Source organism: Nothobranchius furzeri, chromosome 15, assembly GCF_043380555.1.
Source record: "Nothobranchius furzeri strain GRZ-AD chromosome 15, NfurGRZ-RIMD1, whole genome shotgun sequence".
In the NCBI taxonomy this organism is placed as follows: Eukaryota; Metazoa; Chordata; class Actinopteri; order Cyprinodontiformes; family Nothobranchiidae; genus Nothobranchius; species Nothobranchius furzeri.
In genome coordinates, this window is record NC_091755.1 from 32,836,410 (window position 1) to 32,858,219 (window position 21,810).

At 41.0% G+C, this 21,810-nt stretch overlaps 1 protein-coding gene across 1 annotated transcript in view; it reads left to right on the forward strand.

Moving 5' to 3' along the window:
• The first annotated feature begins 4,567 nt into the window (after positions 1-4,567).
• Positions 4,568-21,810, forward strand: part of gnas (GNAS complex locus) — a 39,355-nt gene continuing 22,112 nt past the window's right edge. The window contains exons 1-4 of the mRNA XM_070544731.1: positions 4,568-6,229; positions 11,728-11,800; positions 21,367-21,421; positions 21,509-21,628. Coding sequence (XP_070400832.1) covers positions 6,091-6,229; positions 11,728-11,800; positions 21,367-21,421; positions 21,509-21,628 — 387 coding nt within the window. The 5' untranslated portion in view covers positions 4,568-6,090. The remainder of the gene's footprint in view (positions 6,230-11,727; positions 11,801-21,366; positions 21,422-21,508; positions 21,629-21,810) is intronic.

The window sequence follows — 21,810 nt, forward strand, 5'->3', positions numbered from 1 at the left end:
ATCACATTAACGTCAGCTAGGCGATGACCTGGAGGAGGAAGAGTTTCTCTCTGAAATGAAGGGAAAATGTTAGCTGGAAGGAACTGGTGTCAACTTAAAAAGACAGCCTTCATCCATCCATCCATCCATTTTCTGAACTTGCTTTGTCCATGTAAGGTCGGGGGGTGCCTATCTCCAGCAGTCAACAGGCAATCAGGTGGGGTACACCCTGGACAGAGAGCCAGTCCATCGTAGAGCAACACAGAGACACACAGGACAACCAGTCACACACACACTCACACCTAGGGACAATTTAGACAGACCAATCAACCGTCATGTTTTTGGACTATGGGAGGAAGCCTGAGTACCCGGAGAGAACCCACGCATGCACAGGGAGAACATGCAAACTCCATGCAGAAAGATCCCAGACCGGGAAGCGAACCCAGCACCTTCTTACTGCAAGGCAACAGCTCTAACAAGAGACAACCTGTCAGAACAATCCAAGTTTATGATGGCATCAACAGCTGACCACATCTGATCACTGCCTTCTTCATTAGGTATACGCTATATGTCGATGGGTATTCCTGCTCTGTTGCTTGAGGACCATAAGACTACACACGACAGCGAATCAACACATTTAGGCATGGAGGACGTGGTGACAGGCGCGCAGATAGGGTGAGGGACGGGGGGGGATCTGTCCCCCCCAAGATTCAGATCGACCCCGATCCGTCCACCCCAACTAAGGCCAGAAAGAAAACAAAATCGGAGGTAAAGCGCTTGAAGCTCCTTTTTCCAATTACACTGAATGCAGCATGACGTAAACAAACACCGACTCCAGAGGCGCCAAAGTGGTTGCTGCTAGGATGCAGGATGAAGCGAAAAAGGCAAGCAACGATTACTGGTATTTAAAAAAGACCAACAGTGTAAGTAGGCGGGACCGATCTGTCCGTTTATGCATGTTGGTTCTAGTTTCAGTACATTGTTGTCAGTGTTGGGACTTACTCGTTAAAAGCGCCGAAGCCTCCCGCCGTGAGGCTCCCAGTCGGGGAGAGGAGGAAATGCGTGCAGCATGAAGAGCGCAAATATTAGATAAAACGTACAATTGCCGGCAGATCTGGTCTTTGTTGACTGATCACTTTGTCTGGTAATGACTGACTCTGATTATGAAGCAGATTATTGACTGATGAAGAAATTCACTCATCCAGCCGGGACGATTGACGCTGCTGCAGCATCAGACAGCTGGTGCTGCATGAGTGGAGTTTACAAGCTCCAAACGCTGGGTTTGATGTTTGTTTAACCTTCTCTGGGACGTGATGGATCTAGAAACTATGGTAAAAACCCAGCTAACATGATAGACGTAGCAGCAATGTAAAAAAAAAAAGAGGCAGATGTCAATGTGTTCAATATGGAAGTCAAAGTGTGCCACATAATCATAATAAAAGTAACATTTAAAATTTAAAAGAGATTTATACATTTATATATAAATAAAAACTTTCCAAATATAATGAAAATTTCTAAATAATGTAAAAATACGAAGGAACATCTGTTGGTCAGGCTGATGGGAATCACTGCTCTAAGTGATAAGTGAATTTCGTTTTTTAATTATATTTTATGTGCAGTTTTTTTAGGGCTTTTATGTTTTCTGTAAAGATTGGTATGCTGACAGTCATTTAATGTTTTGCATAAAGCATAAGGTTTTGGTTAGTAATTGATTGGAAGAATAACAAATGACTGAATTAAATAGTGGGGCGCCTCTGTCAGTGCGCCCCAGGGCAGCTGTGGCTACATCGTAGCTTATCACCATCAGTGTTTGAATGTGTGTGCGAATGGATGAATGATACACTGTAGTGTAAAGCGCTTTGGAGTCCTTACTCTGAGAAGCGCTATGCAAGTGAGGATCATTTATCATTCATAGTGTTGATCAGGCAGAGCTTTGCTGCCAGCGTTCCACTGCATAATGGCTTCAAACACGTATATAAAAGTGTTAGTTTTTACGTAAACCGTTGGATGAAATTACACAAACTGACTGAGCTCTAGTTAAGGCGCTTGCAATAGTTTGTGTGTGTGTGTGTGTGTGTGTGTGTGTGTGTGTGTGTGTGTGTGTGTGTGTGTGTGTGTGTGTGTGTGTGTGTGTGTGTGTGCGTGTGTTAGGGCTGTCGCGGTTGAGGAATTCCTCCTGCGGTGATTCAGGGTGGCTTAATATTGCGGTGTGCGATATTATTGCAGCCCTTTTTTATTGCAGTAGTATCTAAACATGATGTTTACACATTTAAAAAAAGTTAAAAATTGCCATGCCTTCTTTTATAACGCTTTACTGAATGCAGATCAAAGGGCAGTAACAACACAGATCGCAGTAACATTTGTTTCTCTGACAGTCGGAGTCCGACTGAACTTAAAAACAACAAAATTCAGGAGAAGGTTAAACTTTTAAATGCAAATTTGGCTGCAGCATCTAACAAATAACAAACAAGTCCCCATTTTGTTTAGTTGTTTAAAATCGAGCATAAAAAATTACATGTACCGGACGCGCGCGCGGGGGGGGGGGGGGGGGGGCACTATCATTTCACTTTCACACACACGAATGACGGTGATTTATAGCTCGGTCACGTCCTTGTTACCTACAAGGAAAACCAGCATGTTAACCATACACGGTTTGAGAGAGGATCTGAGAGGGGTGGCAACATTTCCAGCAACACTGAAAACCCTCTCGGATGGTGAGCTCGTTGCACTAACGCACACGTACCTGCGTGCGACTCTGGCGAGCAAAGGGAATCTCTCCCGGTTGTTGCTCCACCATGTCAGGGGGGTTTCTTTAGGGTGGATGCATTCCTCCTGCAGGTAGCGAGTGAGCTCCAGCTCGGCTCAAACTCTCTTCAGGACGGTTGCAGAAGCAGTGCTTGTCCGGGACTTCAGCAGGTCTCCGAGCGTTTTTTTTTTTTGTTTTTTTTTTTGCCGCTGGTGGCAGCTCTGTCTCGGCCAAGGACTCGGCTGCGCAGCAGCTGACGTACTGAAAACCAAAGTGCTCCCAAAGGAGCGAAGTAACGTTTCGTTTTGATACCAGTGCAGCCATCCTTCTCAACATGCATCATTGAGTTGAACCAAGTTCAGTAATCGCGGTGGCCCATGATGCAGCGTGGTGGGTTTCTTCATATTGCGATATTTCATTTTTGCGGTTACCGCGACAGCCCTAGCGTGTGTGTGTGTGTGTGTGTGTGTGTGTGTGTGTGTGTGTGTGTGTGTGTGTGTGTGTTTGGGGGAGGGTACATGGAACTTTGTCCCCCCCAGTTTGACAATCCTATCTGCGCCCCTGCGTGGTGAGGTGGAAAATTTGATTTAAGTGGCTTTGAATGTGGCATGGTTGTTGGTGTCAGTCCTGTCTGAGAGTTTCAGAAGCTGTTGATCTACTGAGAATTTTCCCCACAGCCTTCTTTCTGGGTTTACAGAAAATGTTCCAAAGAACTGAAAATACCCTCAGTACTCAGTCTGTGCAGGTTGACTTCCCCTGAACTTGCATCCAGATTACTCGGTTTAGAATTTCAGACATTAGTTAGTTTTATAGAGCAAATTAACTTTCAATGCTTTTAAACTAGACTTTTCTTTTATATAAACACAGAATCAGAATGAGATAAATGAAAATACCATATACTATTAGAAATGACTTGTTGGCAAAAGTAAATCAACACCGAGTCTGTTTGTCAAATTTTGAAAATTGCTACCACCTAGTGTCAATCAGACTTAACAACAAATAAAACTGATTACATTTATTCATTTTTGTTTTCCATGTTTTTTCTATTTATTTTTTATGTACTTTAGGCTGGTGTTTAATAAAACATCAAATCTGATTATTTTACCCAAACAGCACATGTTATTATCATAAGATGTCTAGTGATTTACTTATTCAAGATGTATTATTGTCTACATTTTCTGATGCAGCTAAAAGGTTCCTTTATGCCAATAATAATTACAGATAAAATGCTAATTTGACATATATGTAGCACATATTGGTCCTGTTACCCAACATTGTGTATTTACATTTCCCTCTGAAACATTATATATTTAAATTAGCATAGATTTTTTTCCAATCTGCATATTGATTACATTTGTTAGAATAAAACTGGCAGTATGAACATGCTCCTGTCAGAGTAAAATGCTTTAGGCACTGTAATAGTTAACTTTTATAATTACTTCAAAAATCTGCTGGAAATACCTTCATGAAAAGGACAAAAGTGACTTGGGTCTATTTTAGGACATCAGGTGTCGGACATCAGACCATAAAGAAAGAAACATCAGGCTACATTCATCCATCAGACTTCTGACTAAATAACGTCAGACTAAAATGTCTTAGAAAAATTTATTTCAAGCTAAAAGGTCTCAGGAAAAAACTTTCAGGGTTAAAGGTCTGGAAAAAGGTATTTCAGGCTAAACGGTTTTAGGAAAAAAAAATCTGTCAGACTATAATATGTCAGAACGTTGTTAAGAGGCATGTAAATTATTTCATTTGTTTTCCAAATTAAAGATGGCGCTGTTATCTACGCACCAACGTGCGTCATGACGCAATTCATCACAAGAGTCACGTGACAAAGCGCAGCGGCCTCTCCTCTCTCGGTCCTTCCTTCCCAGGGTTCAATGAGCTCTGTGTGGCCCCACCCCGTGTCTCTTCAGCGCTGTCTATTTCCTCAATGTAGGCTACTATTCTCAGAGGGAGAGAAAGCAAGATAGAGAAAAAGAGAAGTTAAAACCCTCGAAGAATCGGGTTCTTTTTTTGCCGTCTTTCACCTTCCTCGACCACACGGCCCGGAGAGGAGCGGCCTTCACGGTGGGAATGTGCTGCTACAACAACCCCGCGTCCTATTTTTTCTGAATGTAAATGCACATGTAGTGTCAAGCCTGTGGCGTGTTTACCCACCTCGGATTCAAAGGGGCATATGTGTAAATGTATGTTTGTAAGCCAGTCTGTAGGTGTGTAAACATTTATAGGCCGTGTGTGTGTGTGTGAGCTGTACGAGCTGAGCCTGACAGCGGGGGTTGATTTTTCACCTGCAAGAAGAAACGTGGATACATTTCGAGAGATCCTGACATCTTGGTCACGTTTTCTTTTCCATTTCGTTAGGCTTTTTTTTACTATTTGCTTTTTTCCTCTTGTGGTGGCATTCATCGGGAATCGATCCTTGATTTTTTTTTCTCTGAAGAGGAGTCTGTCGGTGCGCAGTTTTGTGAGGCTTTGTGGTGATGTGAGGGGCTGATAACACATTTCTGCAACAAAAGCGGAGGGGGAGAGAAGGCCCCTTTGGATGAAAAATACAGCAAGGAACAGCCATCACACACAAGGAGGACAAATTGCGGGGTTTATTTTGGCAAAATAGGAAAGAACCGCAGTGCGTTTGGAGCGGTCTTCGGCCTGATTGGATGTAGAGAATGAGAAGAAGCCGGATGACGACGGAAGGAAGAAGAATATCACACATGTAGCTCGTTTGGGTGTAAATATTATTTCCCTTCCTGCTGCTGGGGGTCAAAGATAGTCTTCGGGGAGACAGAGACACCGATTAATAGAGCAAAGGTTGACTTCTCGAGATGTTTATGAAGAGAGGCGACGTGGAGACGAGCCGCGCCACAGCACGGGCGAGCTTTTCATGCACGCCGAGTTCAGCTCCTTGTCACGGGCAGCAGTGAGACGCAAGACCCGGGCTTTTGGAGATGCAAATTAGGCTGATTTTGCTGCCTCCGTTCGAGGTGAATTCCCGCTTTTTGGTCTCCTAACAAAAGCTGTGGATAACCGTTGTCGGGGAAGAAAGAAAAGGTAAAAACAAACATTTTACTGCATGTGAAGGAGGAAAAAACCTACAAGAAATCTGCAAACTGAGAAGGCGGCCTCAGAGTATCCTGTCATTTTTTCTGATCGCAAACCCGCTTTATGGACAAGTCAACCACGGGAACGTTAAACTCGTGTGTGTGACATTGTTGCCAAACCTGAGCGTGAAAACAGGGAAATAGTTTTTCCTATTTTTGTTTCTGCAAATCACCCCTCCCTCCCTTCACTACTACTTTTTCCACCTCCTCTTCTCCCCAGAACCCCCTTTTTTTTCCTTTTGGGTTTTTTTTCCCTGCGGGAAGATGGGTTGTTTGGGCAACAGTAAGACTGAAGACCAGAGAAATGAGGAGAAGGCACAGAGAGAAGCAAACAAAAAGATAGAGAAGCAGCTCCAGAAGGACAAACAGATCTACAGAGCAACACACAGACTACTACTACTAGGTGAGTTTGATTTGTTAAAACCTCTTCTGTTGTCCTGTGAGTTTGCACAGAGATGGCTTCCTCTCTGCATAACCTTCTGGGATGTTGTTTTGGGAATCATTGTCAACAGTGTGACTCCCATTGCACAAGTCTAAAAATGCAACACTGTCCTGGCTTTTCTGCATGTTGCTGTCAGAATAGCTGTCAACACCCAAACTTCTGCTTCACCATTGATCTGGAAATCCACAACCAACTACTGCACAATAAATCAAAACTTAGTTTCATGCTTTTTATGGTTAATTTTTGCACACGTTTGACATTTGCAGCAGCAACTATGCATAAAATATTTATCTGAGTTTATGGTTGTTAATGCAAAAATAATAAAAGGAGGTGGCGGTGTAACTGACAGCAGAGAAACCAACATGTAAGATTCAAAATGTGGTTGAATGTGTGTGAAACGGAGGTGGGCTGACTCTCTGACATTACATAAGAGACAAATAAGTGGCTAACTTTCCTTGAAAAGCTGTAGTCTGTTCCATGCTTGCATGTCTGCTCTCAGGTTTGTTATCACACGTAACAGACTGTGGTGTTTCTTGTGAAAAATCCTAATATTTTGATTAGACTGTTGCCACTGAAGGGGGACTGAGTTCGTATTTTTGTTTGGGAGGAAGTTGTAGTGACTTTTGGATTGCAGGACAAGATTCGGATAAAAATCCCTGCAATGATGGTTGTTCCCTTTCTTAATTTAGTGTATTAGTTGCAAAACGTACATCATTACATGCTAGATTTTCTTAAGGACCCCACTAAAGTGAAAGAAGAATAATGCCACCATAACATCTGGAATATGTCATTGAAAAGCAGCAGATCGAACTGGTGAACTCCTGCAGCTGCCCGGAGGTCATCACATAATAGTCATCGGACTTATTGATCAGTTCAATTAAGCTACATTAATTACTGACATTGTCAATGAAACATTTAGTTTATTTATAGCACCAAAGGCACATGTGCAAATCCACACAGATTCACACTAAGGCCCTGTCCACACATAGCCGGGGATCTGCCAAAATGTAGATATTTTTCTACGTTTTGGCCTGTCATCCACACGAAAACTGAGTTTTTTCACACAAAAATGGATCTTTTTAAAAACTCCGGCCAAAGTGAAGATCTGCGTTTTCTCTGTTTTGGGTGTCTGCGTGTGGACAGACAAAACCGGAGTTTTAAGGTCCGCAACGTCTTTTTCCGCGACAAAAAATGCTGACATCACGTGTGCGACCTGTGTTTACACTAGCCGACAGTATGGATGCCCTCAGAGCTGCGCTCGCTTTATCAATTGTCCAAGCGCTTTTTACTTGTTTGTTTTTGCAAGCGGAATGACTGCTCCTTGTGGAAGACGAAAAGTTACGCTGACTGGATACAATTCGGGGGAAGTACTGCCGCCTACAGGTCTGGCATGTTCTTAACAACGTATTTATTTGGGTACGTGTGGACAGAGTTTATTTTTTTAAACGAGGTGGTGTGGATGCAAGTTTTTGGAGGGGTGGATATTTGTTTTTAAAAAAAACCGGCTACGTGTGGACTAGGCCTAAGATGAGAAGCAATAATAATGGAAACTTAAAAGGTCTGCCTACAGTCTAACCTGATGAGGCTCTTGTACCTGGCACCTACTCATGCAAATGATCCCATTGGTGTTGCATGTATTTTTTTAGATTTGTTTTTAAAATGTGATTTTGATGATGCAACTGAAGTTTAACATAGTTTGATAAAGACCTGGTTTCTGGATTGTACTTTAACACAATAATTGGCCTTCTTGCTTTGTGTGTTTGTGAGTCAACTGAAGATGCATTATGGGAAAAGGCAAGTAGATCTAAAACCAGGGCTAGAGGTCAGATTTGGGATTATGTGGTAAAGAGTAAACCATTTAATTCTCAGGTTTTACAAATCAGGATATATCATCCATCCATTTTCATCCACTTGTCCAGAGTCAGGTTGCAAGGGCAGCAGCCTAAGCAGACAGGCTCGGACTTCCTGAGCCACCTCAACTGGCTCCTCTCGGTGGGGAGGAGCAGCGGATCTACTCCAAGCCCCTCCCGGCTGACCAAGCTTCTCACCGTCTCTAAGGGAGAGCTCAGCCGCCCAGTGGAGAAAACTCATTTCGGCCTCTTGTATCCGTGATCTCATTTCGGTCACTACCCAGAGCACACGACCATAGGTGAGGGATGGAACATAGATTGACCAGGAAATCTCTTTACCACGACAGCGTTGACAACGTCGGCGTCACTGCAGATTAGGGATGGACGATATGTCGGCATTAGTCATTTTTTAACATATCTGTGTCGGTCCTATTAAAAAAAACAGGCCGATGTTGTCAACCAATATTTTTTTCCATCTTTTTCCAATATTCAAAAATTTAATATTTATTGATTTATGTGATTGGCACAGTCTGTTACTGGACAAAACATGATATGCACCATTTAAAACATGCCAGATTGTAGCCAAGGACTAATTTCTGTCCGACGTCACGCTGGATGGGAATCATATTGTCATCGTACCACAAAGTTGGTTGCGTTGAAACCAACTCAAGTTTATGTTGCTGAAATGCCCCTAAAAACCTAAAGAACATTTTTGTTTTAAATAGATGAAACTGAAGAGTAACACAGCTTAATCATCACAAACTTCTTACGCCAACTGTCAAGCACAGCAGTAGAGGTATGAAGATGTGGGCTAGTTCTTCAGCAACAGTGTCCCTGAGTTGACCAGGAAGTCTTCAGTGTACCACACTGTTCTTGGGTAATACATGGACAGCCAAAAACTTGACTGAAATTGGTCCATGGAGCAAAATGATCTCAAGCAACAAGATTTCTGACAAAGAAAAAGAATCCTGGTGTTGCAATAAACCAGCCAAAGTCCAGACCTCCACCCGCTGTGGCTGAAGTGTAAAAGAGCTGCACATAAGCAAATGCCCGCAAACCTAAAGAACAAACAAAAATAATGTTGAAAAATGAATTAACCAAAAATATTCCGTAAAAATTTCAAACAGAAGAAAATTGCTTCAAATTCTTGCTGATAAAAAGGTGGTTCTATAGACATTTGTCATTGGACCAACTTGGCTTCTCTACACGTTTATCCCTCAAAGATAACACTTATGTTAAATGTCTTATGTTGTATTTGACTTTTGTACTTGTGCTCCTGCTGGTTTCTGTAAACTTGTACATTGTTGAGCCTCTAAAAACCCCACTCTGATTCTCCAGGATATAGGTTAGCTGTGAAACACTAGCTTAGTTATTCCTACCTACATCTCTGCTGAGGTTTTCTTAGCTGGAGTATGTTTTCTGATCATGTGGACAGTTTGCATGCATACACTTTTAAGGTGAGGAGGAAAGCACACCCATTTTAGTTTTTGCAGATATTGAAAACACTAGGAGTACACTATAGACTGGTTACAGCTGATTTTTGTAAGTTTAGTGAAGACTGTCATGCATTTAACAACTGTGGCTGATGGGGAATCATTTGCATGAATTCTCTAAACAGCAAAACTCACGAGGAAAACTGTGAAGGACAGTCGGTGATGGTAATGCACCAGTTTATTGGTCACGACAATTGGGTTAAAAAAAGTAGAGAAGTAACATGTTTTATTCAAATCATGGACTGATCAACGTTTGCTATGTGGACTTCCCCACCTTCCTTGTTTTGATATTCTCGCTACCTTTTAATGCAACTTCCTGTACCTCTAATTCATTAGCTTAATTTGCAGGTGAGCCAGTAAATTACCTGACTACATGCAGAAGTCCTGAAATGGGCTTAATTGAGTGCAGGTCTTCACCCTTCAGCCAATTGTAGATTTTTATTCCAACTAACCATGATGATGGTTCTCAGGCAGCTATTGCAGACTGATGCAGAATTCACCCAACAGGTAATTGATGTTAAATCTAAAAACAATGAATAGGGGTAGATCGAAACATCTGGCCAATGTTTACAGTTTTTTACACATCTGCATTGGCAGATGTTTGTTTCTAGTAAAGCTGATGTAAAGTCAGGCACATCCTTGGGCAGCCAAGTGCCATTGCAGAATTGAATTCAAATGTATGTTTATGTTCACTAAGTCTGCATTATACGTACTCTTAACTATTTAGGTGTCTGACTTCAACACTGAGCAATGCATAAAGTTTAAATTTAACATTTAAATTCAGAGCTCAAAAACGGATTCAGCTTCAGAAATGTTGTGCTTTTGTGCTTTGTGAAAATAATATAAAAAACTAATCATCAAAACTAAGTGACCGACCAACAGTACTGAAAAACTTGCTCTCTGATTCAGTAAGGATTTCGCTTAAAGCTGGGTGATATGGCCTAAAATCAATGTCACGATATATTGATGATTTCATCTCAATGACGATGAATGGACGATAACTACAGGTATGCGCCGAAACAAAAGTTGTCCACTAGATGGGGCTGTCACATGTATTACATTGAGTCACATTTTTCTGTGACTCAAGGTGGTACTGCTTCTTAAAGGGCCATGAAAGTTGCCAACCTGCACACATCTTTTAATTTTTTTATTATCAGATTTATTGACATGGGAACAATTATCTCGATAAGAGCCAGAAATTTCGATAACGATAATTTTTCGATTTATTGCCCAGCCCTAATTTTGCTTCATCTTTTTTTTTTTTTTTACAGATGTGGTATGATATTACAATTAGAGCACAATGTGACATTTCCTGTTAAATTGATGTATTTATTTATTTATTTTTTGGCATAATGTTCTTGTTGTTAGAGTTTTACTGTGATGGTCCATAATGAATTAACCAGGAAGATCATAATTCTGGTGTTGGGATTGTTTTGCAGAGTAATTTACATCATAGGCTATGATCACATGACATCACAGGACTTAATGTACTATAATGAACTTAGCTGTTTGGTGAACTGAATTTGTTTTAATCAATGGAGAGATGGGGAATTCAGAAGTTGAAATAAAGGCTGTTTTATACTTAAAAAAAGAAAACAAATGGTTTGTTGTGCAAAGAAACAAGATTTTACAGCATTATGCAAACTGAAATTTATAATGGAAAATATACGTAGTAAAGCGTGCAGAAATGCAACACTTGCATGATGCAAATGTGTTTTATGGAAGTTCTTAAATCAAAGCACAAACTGTAAAGATCGTTTTATGACCTTTGACTATAAAAGACAAATATGATGCATCTTGTTGAAATACTCTTTTGGTGATGTAACTTTTTATTTCATATTATGGATATGTGTGAAGTCATTATTCCATAAATAAAAACAAAACACTTTTTGAGCAATCACGTGGTCCTTTTCAATTATTCGTTTTCTTTAGAACATGTTGGCTTCACTTATTAATACAAAATAATATTGAGTCTTAACATAAAATCCCAAATGAATTCTCCATCTGCATCTTTTTACTGGACATTTTCTAAACATCCTTTAAGCAGCAATTCGGGTCCAAATGTATTTTTGTCCTCTTGATCATTGTCAATAAAGTTTTTGATTTTGATTTTCAGGAGCTGGAGAGTCAGGAAAGAGCACCATAGTGAAGCAGATGAGGATCCTACATGTCAACGGCTTCAATGCAGAGTGAGTATCTGAGCAGCGCTCTGCATGAGGAGCTCTGACCAGTCTGGTCTAAGCGACCTCTGACCCTCACAGAGACCAGATAATCTAAAAACCCCAGGCAATGCGTGAGTAATCTACAATCCATAAGTTTCTAACTTCGAAGGTTTCAGGAAGTTTTTTACAGATGTTTGCATACTGTCTTAATTTGGTGTCCATTCAAATTCTAAACATCGCAAGAAAAGTGAAAGCTCCAGGATGTAAATGCAGTTCTGAATTTGCATTTGGCTCTTGTCGAGTGTCAGGACACCCAGAGGTTTTAATTATGCTGTCAAAAAATGGACCTTTTATCTTTCTGTGCTCACATTAAAGTAACATCCCCTACAGTCAGTAGCCACAAAACAATGCCGTCAATTAGCCGCGACGCCATTGCAGCATCAGGGACCCTTAGGTCGTTTATAAGTGGCCAGAGCGTGGTGGTAATGTGGCGCAATCGTGTCCTTTTTTATAAAATATTAGGCGATAGTGGCATAAAGAGGGTATGGGGGCGGTCTCTGTGATGCCACAGACTTCCGTTTATCTTGGACATAACTAGTTTTTTTATTGCTATTGAAGCCGCGATTGTTACGTATTTTTTTAAAAGCCACTCCTAAAGGTGTCTGTCCCCATCGGTCAATGTGCAGTCACTGATGATCTGAGCTTCAGCTCTAACATAGAGATGCTCATGGAGCGCTGTGGCAACTCCCCACGTTATCATGACACATCCCTCTGTTGCACCATGGCGCAATAACTGTTTATAAGACATACCATTACAGCAATATTACTACCAAGCAAGGCGGAACGAATGCCGCAAAATTCACACAATGCCATCCTGGCGTGGCGCGTACACCGTTGCAGTAGTATTACGCCGATTTGCTGGCAGGGTGTGTCTCGGAAAAAGGGCTAGTGGCTGCGTCCAAATCCAGGTGCTGCATCCTTCCAAGTGCGTCTTATAAAGCCGATTACATCACAGCAAAGCAACTAGGCCATCCAAATTTGAAGGATGCTCAAAGTCCATCCCCAAATGCATATTTATTTTTACTGACTTTCAAGGATAAGCCTGGTGAATCCTCATTGGCAAAAGCTATCACAATTCAGTTTTTTTCTTGTAAAAATGGCAGACGAAGTGAGAGAAGATTATCAAAAACTTTAAGCAGTTGTGTTGTTTGGCTTTGTTCATTTGCATGTTTATTCTTTTAAGAAATTTTTTGTCATGGGTAAGAAAATCTTTCATGACAGGTCCTGTGTTTCTTCGTGTATTTCTGCTAAATTTTAACTTCTGTGTACCATCGCCACGTTTGCTAGGTGCCAGGAAGCTGAGGTAAGGGCAGGAGTAAAAAAGAAGGCTGGATCGTCCAAATTCTCAGCCACTCTCTTCCAGTCTTAGCGTTTGAGGAAGGATCAGGCGTAGATGGACCGAGAAGGTCGGATTAGGGTTAGACAAAGAGGCTTTCCCTGAATTTAGACACAGCTAGTGTGTGACTTAATGTCACTTTTTATTGTCAGCAGAGCTTAAGAGTTTAGAAAGTTATTCTTTTAGTGACGTTTTATCACTAATAACACGTTCGTATAGCTAGCTTCAGTATACTCTTAAGTGCCATGTCAACAAGTGATTTAAAAATTTTAGTAGTATTTTTATAGTAGGACACGCAGCAATTTTTATGGTGATTGAAGGTAAACGAAGAATAAAAGGAAGTAAATTCTGGTTTTTATTAGATATAAACGCAGCAAATGCGCTATCCTGACAATCGTTGCCATTGTGTGCAAAAACAGGTGTAAAATTAAAACGAGGCGACATTTATGGACACAAACATGGCTACGCAGACATGTTGGCGCATGTGTAGTGGGAGCGGTTCTGATAAATTTACCTTGCACAGGGCTTTTCCTGGCTCAAATTGAGGCAGAGGTGGTGCCATCCTGACCATGCATACTCTGTGCATTCAACTACTTCACTTTTTTAAAGGCAAAATATTATTAAAGGCTCAATAATATGCATTAGATTGGTGTTTAGTTCCCTTTTTCCCATCTGATATTGATAGTTAAAATATTTTTAAATATTTCACCTACATTTCAGTAACATTTTAGGTTTGTATTAACACTCATCTTAGTCAAAATAACACATAAATATATCCAGCAAAATATAATACATTTCATTAACATGCATTTGTATTGGAAATTGTAATAACATTTAATTTCTGCTGCCAACAATGTAATGGTGGCATGTCTATTATGTACGGGTTAGGGGTGGGGGGGTGTTCCGTTTTGCCTTGGCCCCCAAAATGCTTTGAAACGGCCCTGGGTGTGTGACTGAGTATTGAAGGTGATCTGAATTGTATCAGATGAATAAATATTACATTTGTATAACTTATTGTTTCATACAGGTAAAAACGTGTAGTGGAGATAAATCTACCTACATTTCACTTTCAAGCTTTGTTTTCTTGTTTTTAATGTAACTATTTTCCTGTCCTGTCTTGTCTCTCATCTTCCTGCATCTCCTCTAAACTCACCAGAAAATCTGCTGCCTGGATTCTTACTTTTTCACCTCATTAGTTACTTTTGAGCCAAGCAGATCAAAGGGATCTCCTGACCGCAAAGCGGAGTGCGTGTTTCGATGCTGCGTCAGTGAGGTGAAATCACTAAAGCACACGATGAGCGGAGTGCGTCAGGAACGATTAAAAGACAATACCAGAGGATTTAAACGTATGAATGATCATGTGGTAATAACGATGTTTTGTTGTGCCGCCTTGAGAATGTACCGGACGCAGCGGCGCACCAACGATCAGCGCTCTGCGTCCTCTCCGCTCAACAGAATCCCGCTACGCTGAGAGTCCATAAATATTGTAATATAGGCAGAAACTGGATCTTTCCCTGAAAGATATCTAGCCCCCCCATAACTGGATCCCTCCATGGTCACCCTACAATAGCACCAACTATAGATATGTACCAACTAGCGAGAAAAGCGAATTTTGACCTTATTTTTCTGCAGCGGTTTTTGGTGCAGCGCTGCTGATACAGCACCCCTGTAGTGGTGCAACGCTGCAACTGCAGTTAAAATAACATCCATATAGCTGGGGGCAGAGTGAAATCAGGCTGGGGCGGCACAAAAATAGCTGGAGGAGGCCGCCACGCAAATTTGAACGCATGGAAAACCCTGTTACAGTACCCTCACAAGGGACGAGCAGAATTTCAAACATGTTTTATTTTTGTTCATTCGCACAATTGCAGATCGAGAGCTAGTCTAGGATACGCCACGTTGCAAGACACAAAACACGACCCAACCTCAAAGATAGTCACATGATTGGAAAATCGGAATTCATTCATTCAAAGTGGGCTGAAAATGACGAGGTGTACGGGGCGACGGTGGCACAGGAGTTAAGTGCTCGCCCCGTAATCGGAAGGTTACAGGTTCGAGCCCCACTCAGTCTGTCGCTGTCGTTGTGTCCTTGGGCAAGACACTTAACCCACATTGCCTGCTGGTGGTGGTCGGAGGGACCGGTGGCGCCAGTGCTCGGCAGCCTCGCCTCTGTCTGTGCGCCCCAGGGCAGCTGTGGCTACATCGTAGCTCATCCCCACCAGTGTGTGAATGGGTGAATGACCGATTGTGTTGTAAAGCACCTTAGGGGGTTCCAGGACTCTAGAAGGTGCTATATCAAATACAGGCCATTTACCATTTACGCCGGGCTTTACAGGGCTTCATGTGGGACACCTGAGTGAGCAAAACGGAGCACGGCTTGGGAAAGTCGGGAAACAAGAAGAATGAGTTTCAGTTGGAATAGATTTTGAACCTGTCAATAACTGTGTTTGATGGAAAGCATAACTCTAAATTTTCGTCCAGCTCCAGCCTGCTGAGGACATGGCTGATGGGAAAAGAAAACGGCAAAATTAGACCGATAAGGAATCAACTGGAATGTTTCACAGTGGTCACATTCCAAAAATAAGACAACAACACTCAAAACAGAGTTGAAATGAGCTGTATTAAATGAATAAGTCAGCATTTTGGACTTGACGCAAATCAATTTTCTAGTGTTATCTTTGACGTTTTAACCAAGTTTGTTTTTGTTTCACTTCCAAAGCAACTCTTAAATAAGCAGGCTGACCTCATTTTCCGTTTTTTTAGGTGGCATTTTAAGTTGTGCGTTGCCTATTTCAGGAAGCAAACTGAAGTATTTGTCAGTGACTTAAGCGTGGGCTGGGTCCGGTGCTGGTCATGGATTGGTTGGGACAGAAGCGTCTTTGCAAGCTTGGACTAGAAAATCAGCACCTTAGGCAGACGGAAGCATATGACCCAGGGCATGACTCCACCATAACACTAGTGTGTGTGTGTGTGTTGGACTGGGTGGTGAGCAGCAACATCATAGCTCACATATCTGACATTACTTCAAGTGTCAAGATGATTTGTTTAACTTGCTCTGCATCATTCCTGTATCCCCCAGCTTTACATGCAGGAAACCGAAGCACATTTGTGTACGGTTTTTGTGGTAAAATGTGTTTCATTTAATAACTTTTGTCCATAAAGATCTGTTCAAATCAAAATGGCAGGTCAGTTACCAATGGGTCTTCACATGACGGGGATAGTAACATGTTTTAATAAGCATAGATCCTCAAGCATGACATAAATATGCTGATGTGGGGCTCAAGTGTTCAATGATGCTGGTGATAAACGATTCAGGGTGAATGGTTTGAGTGTTGTGTTGAAGGCAGAGTAATGGGCTTGTGACTGGAGGTCTTTCTGCTGTTGGTCACATTCAGGAAAGGGAAAGCGACTCAGTCAGCTCTCAATTTTCTCAGCGTTGATTACTGGGCTGTCTTTTTTTAAGGGCCTTCTTTGCCGCTGGAGCTTTGAAGTGGTCAAAACAATGAGCTGAAGCAATGTGGGACTTTTTGGGGGTGAAAAAAGGCATAAATTATGACTTGACACAGGAACTTAGTAGTTAAAGTTGAAACAAAGCGAGTGGTGGATGCTTTTTAAGATTTAAGCCCCACCCACTTCATGTCAACAAATGGAACATTTTCTTGACTAAAGGTAAAAAACACACCTACGGTCATTCGTCCCAGCCCTGACCTTGTTATTGTTTTGCCGCTGCTTATTCAAACATTTATTGAGATGCGCTGATTCTGGGTTTATAGGACCAGTACTGATTCATTTTTGAGCAACAGAGGAAGGCGATGCAAGCTCATAAGCTGAAAGTACACTTCAAATAAATTAATAACTACTGAAAGGCAGTTGTTGCAAAAAAAATAGAATAAAATCTTCACTTTGGTTAAACCACCCATGCTGGTTGAGTTGCAGGTGACTCAACTCACCTGTTTTGTTTTACCCGACAGTATCCACAAAATTCTGTTTCATCTTTGTGGTGGAATGAAAAGTTCATGGAGTTCACCTCCTTCGGCCTTCATGCTGGGTTGACTGTGAGCTTGCACCAGTCCGGCTGGGGTGGGGTGGTACTCAATCCTAGGAACAACCTAGATTTTGGGGATTTCCATTCTTTGCTTTAACACAAACAAAACAAAATATATTTATTGAACATGGTTTCTGATGTGAGAATGATAATAATGCTAAGTTTTAAAAAAGTTCCATCAGAAAAACGAAAAAGTCTGAGAGCTCTGCTGATGGTTTTGGGGTTGGATGATGGTTCAGTTGAATCTGGAATTAACAAAAATAAAGCAAAGAAACAAAATGACCAGGAAGCGGAGGCAGAGAAGGAAGCAGGCAGGCGTTCTCTTTAAGACTGGAGCATATAAACACACAACCATGTGATACATAATGACTATCAGGTTGAAAACGTAAACAGGGCCTTCTCAATCTCCCCTCTAACCCGATAAACTCTCCTACATCTCTCCCCTCTTTGTTTATTAGTGCTGCTTCATTTTTTAGATAAAATTATTTTCTAATTAAAATGCAAAAATAATCAGCAGGAGTGAAAAACACAGCTGCAGACCTTTAGCTGCGTCTCATGTGGATATCACACATTTGTAACAATGTTTCCCTTGTTAAAACGGTGGCATAGAGGCTAGTTTCACCCTCTGCCACTGACAGAACGATTGTAAACACAATGCGCTGTTGTCCTGGAGGCTCAAGGTGAAAGATAGACTAACTGGCTCACTGGTTGCCTTTATTAGAAACATTTCTGTCACAGAGCGTCCTAAATGTCTCATACACACAGCTATTATTCACTCTTATAGACATAAGAGCGGCGATGAAGGTCTGTTTCTCCCTCTAGATCAAAAACAAACTTGGTTCTGTCAACTCCTCTGTACTTTAAAAATATCACGTTTTAAACTTCCTGTATTAGATATTTATAGGTCAGTTTTCACGTCTTCTAAAGGGCTCTTTAAGTGAGAAACTAATACGAGTTATTTTTAGATTACTATTTGTTAGGGATGGAAGAAAATATCGATATGGCAAGACGGCGTGATCTTTTTCCTTACAATATTATATGGATATTAAAAAGCCGTGTATCGAATTTTTGGAAGAATTTACATGCAAACATTTGTACATTTTCTTTTCTTTTAGTGCAGTTCTATAGCTGACCACTAGTTGGCAACAGTGTGCAATGGGTTTTGTTTCCACCATTAAAATGTAAATCCCTCTCTTATGGTTCAGATACCTCATGTTAAACATGTTACATGTTCAGTTTGGACTGTTTATAGAATTTTCCTTCAATCAATCTGGTGTAAAAAATGTGCTAATATTGTCTGACTGAATGTATCGCAATAAATTGTGATTGTATCGTATTGTTTCCCCTGTATCATGATGCGTATTGTATCACCGGAATTTCACCATTACACATCCCTACTACTTGTTACTCTGAGATGAACACGCATGCTGAACGTGAGAATCGTCTCCGGTCCCCATCACCTGCATTAGCCGCAAAAAGGAACTAGACGGGAAAATGCCAGAGAAAAAGTCTTATGTTACAGAGAAAATTTGCATTTAAGACCTCGCCCACATTAGCAACTCAAAAATCATGGCGGAACACGCTCAGACTTGTGTTTTTTGTGGAGACAAACATCAACCAGTGTTAATTTTGACAAGAAATTTTAATTCAGTTTTAGTCTTTTTGACTAAAATTCCTTTTAAATTTAGTCATAATTTATTTGTCAAATTTGTTTTGACTTTAGCCGACTAAAATGTACTATGCTTCTTATGATGCAATAATTTTCAATTTTTTAAAGGAACTATTAACTCATTCGCTGCTAGATGTTTTCTGATTGGTAGAGCCCTTTGCTGCCAGCGTTTCTCACCATTTTCACATTTTTTTTAAGAGTCTCAGAACGTTGCGCGCTAGGATGATGTCGATGCCAAAACAAAGCGGAGACTCACCTCTTACATCAGGAAGTATCCGCGCGTTTCTATCTTTATCCGTTCTTTCATAATCCGCAGGGTTTCCCCCAGAGCTTTATAAGCCTGGCGGGCTGCCTGGCTTTGCTTGCCCACCCGCCAGGCTAAGCCCCGACCCTACCGTGTCCACTGACATGAACGGCGCAGCAAAACTAGAGCTGATACTGGTGAGAAACAGCTGCGGAACGTGTACAACCCCCCACCCCCGCTCTCACGTACGAGCGCGGACGGAGCGCGCAACCCCCCGCCACGCTCTCATGGAGGAGCGCTGCGGGAAGGAGCGCGCGACACACACACACACCCCGCCCTGACGGCCGAAGCCGCCAGGCTTAACTCATTTTCTGAGGGAAACCTTGAATCTCTTGTCGAATTGTGATCGGCAGAAGCTTTTCCGGTTCGCGCCTCACTTTTTACAGCAGCGGCCCAAAACGTTCTCCTAACACATGGATTTTCTGATTCCCGATCACATAAATTGTGATGTATGCAGATGAAGATCGGTTTTAGAGCTGAGATCTTTGTTCTCATGTTGCAGGGCTCGTTCCGATGTCCACACAGTAAAAAAAATGCTAACGACGACCTTAGTCGTCAATGGTAGTGAATGAGTTAACAATGCATATTAGAAACTGTAAAGAAATGTGAAAATTTCATACTTTGGATCAATAGAACACTAATTATTTTAATAACAATAACTAAGGGAAAATAGCACAGTGAACACTGACAGTTTGAAATTGTGTCTATCAGTATTAAAAAAATCTGTATAAAGTACATTCATATTTGTTAACATGACAGGAAATGTCCTACCATCAAAACATTAAAGGGTATAACTAAAAACTAAAGGTAAGAATTAGTTACAGGTGTATTTATTAGTTTCTTTTATACTAATTTACCATGGTGGTCTGCCTGAACGTTATTCCTCACAAATACATCGCTAGGACATTGAACACTGATCATATCGGCCGTAGCAGCGCCATGAAAAGAACGATTAAACAATCAGATGCACAACTCTGTGAGTTTGGTTCAGCTTGAGCAGCAGCAATCGACTCCTGACCTCTCCTGCCCCCGTTTGCTGCTAACAACACCGTAAAACTTTTAAAACCAGAAGAAACCCTGGATGTGTACTCGCCAAGCAAGTACTATTCCGATGGCTGCATTTAGTACTTTCACTCCCAGCCAGAGATTATCTCCGTTTAGCTATAACTGTAACACTGGCACAGACATTAGGGATGTCTCGTTTCGATATCGGACTGAGTCAAAAATCTCCGATATAAGCAGTCAGTTAAGGTTCACGTTTTTGCAACAAATGGTAAAAAAAAACTATTTTTTTCATACTTAATGGTGCGGCTCTTCTTTGAGTAATATCACTTGATCAAGCCTTTCAAACATTCCACACTACAAAACAGGTTAAAGTATGTATGATTTGTGCTAATATTGGAATCGGTCAATACTAAAGGCTACAATATGGTATCGGAAGTGAAAAAGTTGTATCGGGACATCCCTAACAGACATCAATATAGTTAGCGGTAGCTTGTTCAAACAGTGGCCGGCTCCTATTGGTTCATTTCTTTTCTAGTCCCGCCTCTTCCATTTGCTGATTGGTTTTTCCTCATTCTCTCATCTTTTCTGTTTTATGATTTTAATTTCTGTCGATGTTCTTTGTCTTTTATTCGTCAATGAAAATGTTTTTATTGGTGTGTATTATTTCGTTTTGTTTTAGTCCTCAAAATTTGATTAGTTATGAAAAAGAACAAAAATATTTGTCAACGGAATTTACACCGACATCAACATTGAATTTTTTTACCCAAGAAAGAAGAGTGAATGTAGAGTTGCATTGCTGTTAGCCAATCAGAGGCAAGATGTTTGCATATCAAAAATATTAGTGAGTAAAACTCACAATCCTGCCATTTTCTGCCTCCCTCCAGTCCTTTGACAAACTTTGACATCCTCAAACAAAAGCACAAGACCTTTTGTTTTCACAGAAAACGACTTAAGTCATTCATTCATTCATTCATACAAGAAACCACAGCAGTTTTACTGAAAAAATGAGACCTGTAAGTGAAATACAATCTGCTGTAATTTAGAGGTGCATGTTATATCAGCTTGAGAATCTGTGCAACCCCCGAAAATCTGTCAAATCTTATTACATATTTTGCTTTGATCATCTTTATATCTGTTTGTTCTTCTATCTTATGTCACATTTGTTCTGTTTCAGAGAAAAGAAACAGAAAATTCAAGACATCAAGAACAACATAAAAGAGGCTATCGAGGTAAATGTTTACATCCTGAGGTCCAAACTGATCGAACAAGCAGATGCCGTTCTTTTGGGTTACGGTTGTTTGTTTGTATTTTTACAGACTATAGTAACAGCGATGAGCACCCTCACACCTCCGGTACAGTTGGCATGTCCAGAAAACCAGCACCGAATCGAATACGTCCTCAACCTTGTGAGCCAGAAGGACTTAGATTTCCCGTCTGTGAGTAGCATTTTTATGTAATGTAAACATATACTCACTTGTTTTGGATGTTTTTATCATCATTTTAATATAAGTGATGGAAGAGCAGCAGGATAAAATCATTTCATCTGCAGCTTTAGCTGAAATACAATGTTGGTTTTGAATCTAAAAACAAACTTTTATGTGTCGCCTCCAATAGAAAT